The sequence below is a fragment of the Lissotriton helveticus genome, chromosome 1_1, assembly GCF_964261635.1.
Source record: "Lissotriton helveticus chromosome 1_1, aLisHel1.1, whole genome shotgun sequence".
Classification (NCBI taxonomy): Eukaryota; Metazoa; Chordata; class Amphibia; order Caudata; family Salamandridae; genus Lissotriton; species Lissotriton helveticus.
The window spans coordinates 1,269,226,494-1,269,238,827 of record NC_136057.1 but is presented as its reverse complement, the minus strand read 5'-3'; the positions used below and the strand labels follow the sequence as shown (position 1 = coordinate 1,269,238,827).

Genomic DNA, 12,334 nt, shown 5'->3' with positions numbered 1-12,334 from the left:
AAATCCAATAAAGTGACTGATTAAATGGGGTCTGACACACAGTAATTATACCCAAAGATCCCTTTAATGTGGGAGTGACTTCAAAAAAAACTCTTAAGTACACAGGTCCCCTTTCGTTCCCTCTGATCAGGAATTACAGCTTAAAAGATTAATAAGGAACTCTCAATGATACCCTATGAGAGGCGTAGGCCTCACAGTAGTGAAAAGCAAAATGGGCTGTTTGTCACTACCAATACATGCAAAATATAAACAAGCATTTGCAATGCAATAGGTCTCGCATTAGGAAAGTTTGAGCCATTGGTATTGTGAATTACATTTTTTTTTATTTATGTGTTGGTTGTGAAAATAGCTATAGTAATAGCTTTGTCATTTACAATGCCAATAGTTTTAACTTTCACAAATGTGACACCTATAGTATTTGTAACATTAAGTGGAACAGCAGCTGTCTAAGAACGACTTTATTCTGTGACAGACAGCTGTGCCCACAAATGAACAGTGAGGCATTAACCGCCCTATTTCAAGTCAGTCGAATATAAGTGCAGGAATGCCTACCTTTACAACGCAATTTACAACAAGGGGTGGTGATGGACAGAGTCTCTGAATTAAGCAGAGTACTCTCACCCAGTCAAGAGATCAGGGCTAGATCCAACACCGTTTTTTAGCTCATTGCACCATCCCAGTTTCAGAACCTGGCTGTATGCAAATTAGTCTGTCCCTGGCCCAGTGCATCATGGGAACAGGGCAGACCAGACTACAAAAGCCAATTCTTACACTGGGAAGGAAACAAGCTTCCGGGGACCGGTTTCTGCCATTTCAGGCGTCTTCGGCCCGGCTTGCTTGAATCCTGATGGTGCAATGAGCAAGGGACTCACATCTGAGTATACCCTTCCACGCTTAGGGTGGACAAAATAATTTACAACAAGGGGTGGTGATGGACAGAGTCTCTGAATTAAGCAGAGTACTCTCACCCAGTCAAGAGATCAGGGCTAGATCCAACACCGTTTTTTAGCTCATTGCACCATCCCAGTTTCAGAGCCTGGCTGTATGCAAATTAGTCTGTCCCTGGCCCAGTGCATCATGGGAACAGGGCAGACCAGACTACAAAAGCCAATTCTTACACTGGGAAGGAAACAAGCTTCCGGGGACCGGTTTCTGCCATTTCAGGCGTCTTCGGCCCGGCTTGCTTGAATCCTGATGGTGCAACGCGGTTTTTACAACGCATACCATTACAACGCATAATGCTTTTAGGCGCTGGATAATGAATAGTTTAATTTACTATTCCAACTCCAGTCCCCATGGATAGTAGGGAAGGTTATTGGATAGTAAATTAACCTATTCCCTATCCTAGAGCGCCCCCCAGAGCAATGCGTTGTAATAGTTTGCGTTGTAAAAGTTGCGTTGTAATGGTAGGTCGTTGTAAAGGTTGTTTACCCCTTCCAGGTAGCATTTAATCCTATTAATTGGGATGGTGCACGGGGTTAAAAGCATACAGACAGCCATCTATCTCAGCACGGATCCTTGCCACCCCTGAAGCCAGACACAGAGACTCACAGGAAAGCCCAAACACACTCAAGTGTAACCAGAGGTATGTCATGGTTCAGGATATCACCCATTCACACACTCAGCTATAAAGACTTTAAAAGAACAATCATCGGCATAGCCCTACAGGTATTGCCTATACAATATCTATTGGCTTTATTATTTTTGTGCCATGTTGTAATGCAGTGTGGTTGAAAGTAAAAAATCTTACTAAAGTTAATCTCTGCAATCCAGAAATATATGTGCAAATTTGGCTCGTCTTATCATTTTAACCCAGATAAATTTTTGTTATAGTTCACATGTGCACTTTATGTCCACCAGAAATAGTGGTGCAGTGTTGCAATGGTGCAATCAATGTATTGAAGAAATGACATTATGAAATTGCACCAGCACTAATACAGCCTGAGCAATCAAAATAAATCAGTGCACAATCACATGGCAGTGCTCACGGCATAGACCTTCCCTCCTGATGCAGCTCCCAGTAGGAGAGCCCTTCCCATACTGCAGTATTTTTTTTCCGGTAGGAATTACCCACATGTAATGAGCTTGAGATGTCTGCTTCATGGGGTAATCTGTAGTGGGAGAGGGTGGTGTAGCGCAGTCCCTTTCACTGCAACGCCCTTTACTACCAGCAACAAGGGTGGCCAGGGGTCAGGGATGACCCACATGCTGCCATCAGAGCCCAGTGAATAGACTCCCATGCTCCTTTGTACTGGGAGTGAATGGACACCTTTCCTCGCCCTCACCTTTCACAGGGTTAAGCAAACCCAGTCAACCTATGGACTCAAACCGGGATGACTGGATGAAAAAACAGGACTGGACCCCGCAAGATCTCTGGGAAATCGTCGTCCGGTTCTTAATGGCGAACGTCATTACAAGTGCTTCCCAGAACGAATTAAGGAGTTATGTAACAACTGGGGAAAAAAGACTAAAATCATGTCTCCGGTTCTTGCAAGTGAATTAAAAGGCGAGCAGCTCTGTTGTGCACGCACGTCTGTTTCTGAAGCCCTTCTGTTCTGGTTACACTGCTTTAAGAGCAAGCATTCCTGCCCCTGTGTATGCAACTGTGCATGAAATGACAACTGTGCTGTCAGATAAAACACACACTCACAAAAATCATGCCAACTTTTAAGTTTCACCCCGAAGTTTATGGTAGAAAAGCATTTTGTTTCTACACGATCTTGTATAGTTATGTCTTTCACAATGAAATGCAGAACACAGGGATGTCCAACTCAGTGCGTCAACTGGGATGCACTGAGGATCTGAGGGGGCTCGAAGGAGGGGATCACGCATACAGTCATGGTTTCAGAGAAAAAAAACAATGCATTATCTACACACAGTTCTGTTAAATATTGTCTCCGTTGTAGATTTGGTGGATGGTCGTTATAGACGAAATAAAAAATATATTGTACATCTTTTGTCTTAAAATAAATGTGTACATTATTGTGTAATAATAAAAGGCGCGCACTCTCTGCAAACACTTAGCATAGTGTTGTCTCTGCCCCAAATGATAAACATTAGACAGGAAAGTTAGATGAGATATCCTCACTGAAGTATTACACAAAGTCAGATTCGTTTTTCAAAATGCATAAATACATGAATAAATAAATACCGCCTTCGGGTAAAGTCCGCGCTATATAAAAATGCATAAATATATGAATAAATAAATACCGCCTTCGGGTAAAGTCCGCGCTATATAAAAATGCATAAATACATAAATAAATAATACCGCCTTCGGGTAAAGTCTGCGCTATATAAAAATGCATAATTAAATAAATAAATAAATACCGCAAAACATCCTCGTTACTCTGCCGGCCTGCGACCAGGAAGTCAGGCAGGCCGGCGCGACAACAGGAAACAGGAAGTAGGAGGGCGGGAGCCTACCCCGCCTCCCACGGAAGAGCCGCGATTGGAGCCGTGTTTGGAGCACCGGAGCAGGCAGGAGCCTACCCTGCGCCCCGGTGCCGAAGGGCCCCGGTGCCGAAGGAGGGAAGAAGAGTCCTGCTGCCGGGCCTTGCAGCTGAGGAGAGGAAGCCGGTGAGTGCGTTGCTGAGCGGCGGGCGGGCGGGGGGTGAAGCATGTACGCGCGTGCGCGCGTGGGGGGGGGGGGAGAGGCGGCCTGTGTATGTGTGTGTGTGCGTGCGTGTGTCTTGGAGTGCGTGTGTGTGACTGTGGGGGAGGGGGTGTGTGAGCGAGTGTCTGTCTGCGATGTGTACGGCGCGGGACGCGACGTGCGCGTTCGCGCACACGAATCCAGGAGAGAAAAAGCTCGCGCACCCTACGGTCCGTCATTCCTCCCAGAGTGATCGCTACTGGTCTCCAGCTGGATGCATCCTTACGGATGCATTTCCAGCGAGACCCAAAAGGTACATGTCCTACCTTTTACTTACATAGCACCCTGACCTTAGGGATACCTAGGGCCTACCTTAGGGGGGACATATGTAAAAAAAAAAAAAAGGGGTGAAGGCTTTATTTATAAATAAATAAATAAAAAGTAGGTTTTAAATGCAAGTTGAAGTGGTAGTAAACTGCACACAGGCAGGTCTGAGACTGGTTTGAAAGGCTACTTCTGTGAGTGGAACAACAGTGCTGCATCCCACTAGTAGCATTAAACGTACAAAACGTACAAGCCCCGAGTACACAGGCAACACTTAACAAGGGACTTACATGTAAATTAAATATACCAATCAGCTATACACCTATCACATACATGTTTAGGGACGAAGTCCATGCACTTTAGCACTGATCCACAGCGGTAAAATTCTCAGCGTCCTTAGACCAAAAAAAAAAAGCAAAAAAAAACACAGGGTCAGAAAAAGAGGAAGACAAAGTTTGGGGTAATCCTGCAGAAAGGGTTACTCCCAAAATCGGATCTCTTGCCAGATCCTGAAGTTTAACACATCTCAACACTGCGTCTTTCTTTATTTTGTCAAAGAGGCCATTAATGCTACAGGTTACTATTTTAAGACGGGGGGCACAACGGGTGAGAGTAGGAAGTGGGACGAGTGACACCTATACTTCTGTGGTCTGTTGCATATGCCTTGCAAAAAGAGCAAACAGTGAACAATACAAAACAGAGCAGGGAGGTAAAATGAAAACCTCACATTTACTCACCCGCCCCCCCAATTGCCGCCTCTTCATACCCCCTCACCAGAAGCATTTGTTTCCCATCATACATTACTAACTATCCCCATAGTAACTAAACAATAAAACATGGGGAGCGCCTTAAATGTAAATCACTTATTGCCCAAGTTAACGCAAGAGTAAGTTGTTCCGACACGTCCGGGTCCAGCGTCACAGACTCTGAGCTCCTAGGTACACCGACACTAAGTGGGACCATCGTCTCCGCGCCACACCCCTAAAATTCCTACACTTGTGAGAGCCTCAAGCCGCCACGTGTCAGCCAGGCCCCACTCCTGAAACGCAATCTCCGCCGTGACGAGACACTGAGGTCCATATGTGGAGGCCGCTCTTTGACCAATTTCCACGCTGTCTGGGTGGTCCAAAAGAGGGTTTGCCCTTGAAAGAGCACCTTTAATTTGGCCGGAAGAGGAGCATGTATCCCTGGCCCATATTGTGGAACTTCTTCTTAAATGGCTCAAAGAACTTCCTTTGGGTTTGGACTGACCTGGTGTAGTCTGAGAAAAGTCGGATTTTCGAAGAGTCAAAAGGGATATTTCCCCCGAAGCTTGGCGAACGTACACCATGTCACAACTGAGGTAGTTAAGGCCCTCGGCAGGGCCCCAAGCAGCGGTCGCCGCAAGAATGCCTTATGTGGGCATTCAATGAGAAAGCAGGGAGATAGCTCGTCAGTAGGTAGGAGACTCTGTAGCCAGGTTTCAAGGAATGCCTCAGGATTCAGCCCCTCAGCTCCCTCCAGGAAGCCCACAAATTGAGGATTGTGACCGGCACGTCCCTCTGTGTTGTTAATATTCAGCGTATGTTGGATTTTGCAATTTTTCAGGGTGTGGACCACCCGCTGCAATGTCTGCACCATGTCTTTCCAGGGCTGAAATACGCCCTTCAACCGTGTCCCTCCGTGACACGGCCCGTTGTTTTTCAGAAGTCCTGGCAGAGTAGCAAGACTGCTGCTCCGACTGCAACAATTTTAGTCTCTAGAGCCAACCTGGACTCCTGGATGGTGAGCAGTAGGGATGCACTGTCCACTGGTTGGCCCTGCGCTACAGTAATTATGGTTCAGGGTTCTGACATTTTCTTATGCGCCATGTCCGGGTGCAGCAAGGATTTGATGTATTGGTCCAATTTGCTTTGCCTTTTGGCAGGTTTTTCATTAGCCATCACGAGGGAGCTGAAATAAACTGGTCCGCTAATATCCTCAACTGGGGCACCACAAGCAGCACAAGAGGCACCCATCCACAAAGGTCCGACAAAGCCACCAACTCTGCATTGGGCCTGCCAGACCCTCACCAGGAGGCGGCATGAGCAGCCCTAGGTGTACACGGCACCTCTCCGGCAGCAAAGGGAGGGGACGGCAGATGTAGCAGCCAGCAACAAAACAGCTGCAGGGCTCAAAAAATAAAAAAATTGTTACTAGATCTGCATGTCTAGTACCTTAAAAAGATCTACGCGCCCTAACTGAAATGCACTTGACCTGTGTGAGCAAATGAAAAAAGTTAACAAGATTTAAAGCAATAACGATGCCTTTGAATCTTGCGATCTTGTCACATTTGCTTTGCTTTCAGAGACAGAAGTCAAAAGTCAGTTTGTCTTCCTACTCGCCATAAAGAAAGAGTAGGACCTTAAAATAGCTCGCCCTAATTAAATCTGGCTCGCAAAAGCGAGCAGGCGAGTGGATTTTTCTAGACCTGAGCTGAGTCCAGCTCTTGCGTAGATATGCAGACTAGGGAGATCCAGCAGCACCCGGACAGGTGCTCTAGAGGGCAAGGGAGCGAAGTGTACAATTCCTGGGGTCAAAATGGCACCGCTACAAATGCCCCTTCCAGAGAAAGCTGCTGAGGCACTCTCCACCCAGGAGTAGGCTTAGCTGCTCTTGATACCACCCAACTCCAGGATGACGTGGCAAGTCTCCACGCGGCCTCCCCCAGGAATGGCAATACAGACCGCGGGACTGCCCCTCCGTGCGACTGTTGTCACCGCCGAGACAAATGGGTGGCTGCCGCGGATACACCCCGGCACAAGAGACGCTCCCATCTCGGCCAGGTTGGCTCCGGTCTCACAGATAGGAGAATAAGGTGGAACACGCCATCACCCAGCACGGCCTGCACCACGCATCGCCAATCTGTGCAGTACACTAGGACTTCTTTTGCCGCAGACTCCATCCGGGAGGTACCAGGAGCTAGTATCAGCAGTCATCAACAGAGATCCCCGCTGGAGCAAGGACGGTGCAAGAAGTTAGGCGCTGGCCAGGATCTCACTTAGAGCACAGCTGCTAGCTTGCCGCTCCGGCCAAGTAAAGACTATTTTAAATAGGTACATGGTAGTCTAGTGGCCTAAGGTGGATAAAACTGAAGAGGACACAGTAATGGTTTGTGCATTATTCTAAGAAGGTATTGATTTTTTGGGTGGAGTTTTATATGTCGGGAACTAGACCCGGAGGAATCAGAGAGCTTTACATGAGCACCAGTTACGTTACAGAGGGACATATTCATTTTTGTTAGGAACGGGGAGATTAAGTGATTTGCCCAATATCACAGAATGCCGAGTGTCCCTGCCGAGACTTGAACCTGGTTCCCAAGCTACAAGGTCGACCGCCCTAGCCATTAGGCCACATTCTTTCCCCTAAAATTATGAAGAGTTGAAGACGAGTGTGTGGAAATATTAAGTATGACAGAAGAAACTGCTGTAGACTCCACTGGGCTAAATGAGTTATTTATCAAAGCAGATAATATTTGGGATTGCTCTTAAAGAAACAGCCAGTGATACACTCTGTAGCAGTACGACACAAACAGTGCTAGGATTCTTTGAGGCACTGCTCTCCAAGCAGGGTTATCCAGATACACTAGAAGCAATAACATAGCCTGACCATCTCAAGAGAAATGTAAGTGTGCTTAAAGGCTAGAGGACTAACCATGAATAAACAACCTTATATATCACCCAGTGACTACTAGGTAAGAAAAAAAGCCAACAAATGTAAAAGTGCCTTCAACTTGTGAATTACAGTGGATTACATGGAATTGTGCAGGGAGGGCAACTAAACGTACCATACAACATTAAGTGATCGATAGGTAAGTCACTATGGGTGTTGTAGGGACAGTATTGTGGCATTGGTGGATTAAACACAAAAATGGGCAACAGCACCTTATTGAGACATTGATGGTCTAGGAAAGTTATTGCAAACGGAGGACAAATTGAAAGGTTCAGCTCACTATGCATAGCAGTCAGTATCTGTGGGTGTAATCGAATTTGATGGCCGAGGGAGGATGAAAGGTCAAGCTGACCTTCCTTTGATCTCAACTTGAGCCAAACCACCAACACAGATGAAAGAAGTATGGTTAACCAACTAGGCCGCCTTGCTGCCATTGTGGCTGATGTCATACAAGCAAGGTGGCCAGCTTTGCCTTTTCCACCTTGCCTTCTCAGTGGGGCAGAGGAACAATATGGGAAAATGATTGTCAACAAAGGTGTTTACATGTGGAGTAAGTGCATGGGTTGCCGTACGCTGGAAAGTACGGAGCAGAACTAGGTGGATTTGCAACTGCTGTATTGTGCTGATGTGATAGAGAACAAATATACCACAGACAGCAGAGGTGGACAAACACACATTAACAACCAGGGCCCGATCAAGAGTTTCTTGCCTCTGTGAACCCATGAAAGAGCAGAGTCATGAAAATATTTGGCATGTAACTCAGGCAACAAACAATGTAAAAATATGACAAACCCTCTTTAACATTCAGAAAAATATGTTTACGACACTGAGGTGTTTCACCGTGGCACATTAGATTAGATCACTGTATTGAGAGGCATTTATTAAGGTGATAATTTACAAACATGAACTTAGAAACTTTTCTGCCCCGACAGCAATGTCATTCGTGAACTAAAAGGGCAAGTCAATTGTCACGTATTATAAACTATTAAAACAAACAGAAGATGCTTTATATAACAAACATCTAGAAGTCATGTATTTAAAGATCATCTCATATGTGATAAAGAAGAGCAAGTGCTGGCAAACCTAGTAGGTCTCATCTTTGAGACCTACTGGGTCTGACAATGCCTTTGGAGATGCTGTACAGCATCTGCAAGACGTCGTGCAGCAAGCACCCCCCACCCCCCCCAAAAAAAAGTGTGGGGACGCAACAATAGGCACGACATATGAATGCATCTTTATGCATGACGCACCTTCAAAATTAGACCAGCGTCATTTTAACAGTGCAGCGGTCTATTTTCAAAGACATACTGTGGGCTTCCTAACAGCGTACCTCTGCTTAAAGACCGCCCACTGCTAACTAATGGCTTATTTTATTGTCACTCTCGCCTGTGTGTTTCTTCCCACTTCTTCAGTTTGAATTTATTTTTTAAATAGCTATCGTGCTACATTTAAAAAAAGTGCACTTTTTATATTTACGAATCTATCACAGATCTGTAAATAGAAAACGAAAACATCTACATCTATCACTTTGCAGGTGTATGAGTGAGTGTTGAACACATGTGAACACCTACAAAATCATTGTACTTTTTTTTGCCATGCAACACGGTAATCGCAATGAGGCTAAAAACATTGGCATGGTCAATATGCCTCATCAGTGACACCTGTTGGCTTTGCCAATGCTTGCTTCTTATTTACTGATCTCAGCTGAATTGGTAAATTTAATTAAAAAAATGAGCACAAATTATTTTTAAGGCGATGAGGCTGGCAGCAATTTGCCGTTTGGTCCTTGCAAAGAAAAAAAAAGAAGAAAAAAGTCAGTGTGGAAGAGGGCCAGGAACAGATGGGGACGAAAAATCAGAACACGATGGAGAGCAACACAGGAGTGATAGAGAGAAACGTGAGCAAGAATGCAACGGGTTGGGGGAAGAGTTTGGCAGGAGTAAGCACACGAGAGCCTACTACACAAGTGAGACATCAACACAGTCCAGGGCACAGATATTTGACAGACGGTCACGGGAGAAACACACGAGATAGAGAGTTGCAAAACACATACGCTTCGCTTGAATGGAGTGCAAAAGCAAAAAGTTTCCTACACGATACAAGTCAGCCAAGTCAAAGGATGGTTAAGAGACTATGCCCCAGGGAAGGGACAAACAAAAGAGACTATGAAAGCTATTGAATAAGAAGCGAACAATGAATAATAAAGCCAACCAAAGGTAAGCAATGGGTTGGCTGGTATCGCACATTTTGCTCTTAGTAAGCTTAGTAAGGCCTTTTCCAACCAAACTGCTTGCATTGTCTGGTAAGCTTGAATCTTTAAAGTAGACCTTGTGAAATGAAATATTTGTCTAGGATCACACAAATCTGGTGAACTGGGAAGTCAGGAGGCAGAAGCCATGTGAAAGTGTGGCTTGTTTTGGACTCGAGGTGAGCTGCATCCGATTTTATAAAAGTGAGGGGAGCATAAGGTTTGGGGTGCTGAAAGATGCTAATTACAAGAAGATTTCAGTGTGGCATATGGTTGTGGATAAGTACAAGCTTTGTGTGGTTGTCCTATCAGGTTTTCATTTAAAAGGAGGATAATGGACTAAAAGGATGGGCTGCGTGGAATGTTGAGGTATGTCTGTAAAATGGGTCGCCGTAAGGGTGCTGTAGAATATTGTAGGTGAAGCAAGCGAAGTATGAGTTATTGTCTTCAATTCCTTGAATCGGACACTAATTTAAAAGTTAAATCTTTAAGTAAAAGAAACAGGATGTGTACTGAAAAATAAATAAAAACGTGGGTCCGAAAAATCGACGCAAATTGTGGATAGACTGCCTGCTAAGTCTAATAGGGCGTTCCGTGATCCTGATCAGTCAGCGGGGTCTGCTGACTCCTTCAGTGGGAAGGGACGTGTTGCTTAAGTTTCATTTCTACTCAGGACTCGCTGCTTTCGTTTTCCACTCACACGCCCTTGGCTCAGAAAAAGCTATTCTGGGAACAGAAGTCGTTCTCTGTGCATCTAGTGGGAAGTACGGTGATGGAACCCCCCACATCCAGTATGGAGACAGGGTTGAAGGGTCCTATAATTTTGCACATGTCAGACTCCCCCGACGCCCTTGGGAGGGGAGGTGGAGAAGGCGGGGTACTGGTTGCTGGAGCAGAAAGGGGTTTGAGATGGAGGAAAGGTTGGGGGGTTCCTGGAGTAAGGACAGAAAGCGTGGTGCTGCCCCGGATCTAAAGGCGGCAGGTGTGAACTCTCCATCCTGCTGGGATAAGAGGGTGAAGGACGGAGGGTCATCCGTGTTGGGACACAGGGGTGGGCACTCTTGACTTATTTTCCTATTGGATGGTCCCGATTCTCATCACTTCTCTCTAGTTGCAGCATGTATCCCAGGACGATGAAAGGGAACTACTTCCCTTGTTGGCCCAGGGTGGTACAGGGTGGCAACCGAGCGCCCTAGAGCATGCTCTTTGCCTGCAGGGCGTACTGCGGGTGCCCCTCTGTTGGGTAGTGCTGGCAGCGGTGAAACCCGTCAGGTGCACTCATGGGGGTGTACGCTATCTATGCCCAACCACACCTTTGAATAGATCCATACCTGGGTGCTGCTCTCTAGGGCTTGAGGAGGTGGGATTTCCTTAATACCATGGCTGGCCATGTCTGCCATGCAGCCGGCGCCCCGTGTTCTGCAGGAGCTGCACTCGGCGGGCCGGCTAGGGATTTCTGCTCCCGCGCTGATGCTCTGGCCGCAGGTTACATCCCTCTCCGCATCCACCTCCCAAGGTCGGCGGATTCCCTGCCAGGAACCCACCTGCCCACCCCAGCCCACCGTGAGAGAGGGGGGGGGGTCTCACCTTGTATGAGTCGGTAGCCAGCAAGATATTAAACTCGCCCTCTCTGCCTGCCATCTTGAACTGCGCAGCGCGGAACCGTCAATGTGTGCCCGTCCCGGAGACCAGCGTGAACGGCACAGTGACCCCCCAAGCCCCCGCCCCCAAGACCAAGTCCGGTCCGCAGAGCAAGCACAACCCTGCAGGCGAAGCTGCACTGAAACAGGCCACGCCTACAAAACAAGGTTGGTGCACCAACGGGCTAACAAGGAAAATAGAAAGCCGCAAGGCCAAGTGTGGAAATATCCTGTATGAAGTAAAGCCTGGTGTCGTAATGACCTGTAACTGGGCAAAAACTTTCCACTTAAATGAAAAAAATATTCTGTTCTCTTGCCTGGCAAGCGTTATACACTATATTACATTATTTCATTATAAGTATAATGTGCGAGACTTTCAAGACTTATCAATTCATAGCTCACCGAATATATATGTGACGGTCCAAAAACATAGTTTTAATTGACAGACCCCTAAAATATATTGGTGCCGTTGTGAAATAAATGTAACAGGCGTCACCTATTTCATCTCAATGGCCGCCCGACTTCTCTACACACTTCCTATCATCTGAAACCCTGCCCACGGCCACCGCCTCCCGCGCTACTGGTAGGCGCCTACAAAGGAGGGGAATAACGCACCTGACGTCAGAGGCGCTGTCGAAGGGTACCTCCAATTTAGTGTGTGTAAGGGAGGTGGGGCTTGTGGATGACGTTAGCTGACAAGCTGTCCTCCGCGCATTGTGAAGGGCGGCAGCCTAACTGGCGACTGTTCAGCTATCTTTCGGTTTCGATTCTCTTCGAGGAGGGCGGGCATGCTTTTTGTTGGAATAAGCCCAACGTCTAGAAACGGCACACCCGGCCCAC

General features: G+C 46.6%; 1 protein-coding gene across 1 annotated transcript in view; it reads right to left on the bottom strand.

The window, feature by feature from the left end:
• NAMPT (nicotinamide phosphoribosyltransferase) overlaps window positions 1–11,595 on the bottom strand; it is a 270,111-nt gene extending 258,516 nt beyond the window's left edge. Inside the window, exon 1 of the mRNA XM_078680357.1 lies at window positions 11,442–11,595. Coding sequence (XP_078536483.1) covers window positions 11,442–11,495 — 54 coding nt within the window. The 5' untranslated portion in view covers window positions 11,496–11,595. The remainder of the gene's footprint in view (window positions 1–11,441) is intronic.
• Between the last annotated feature and the right edge of the window lie 739 nt (window positions 11,596–12,334).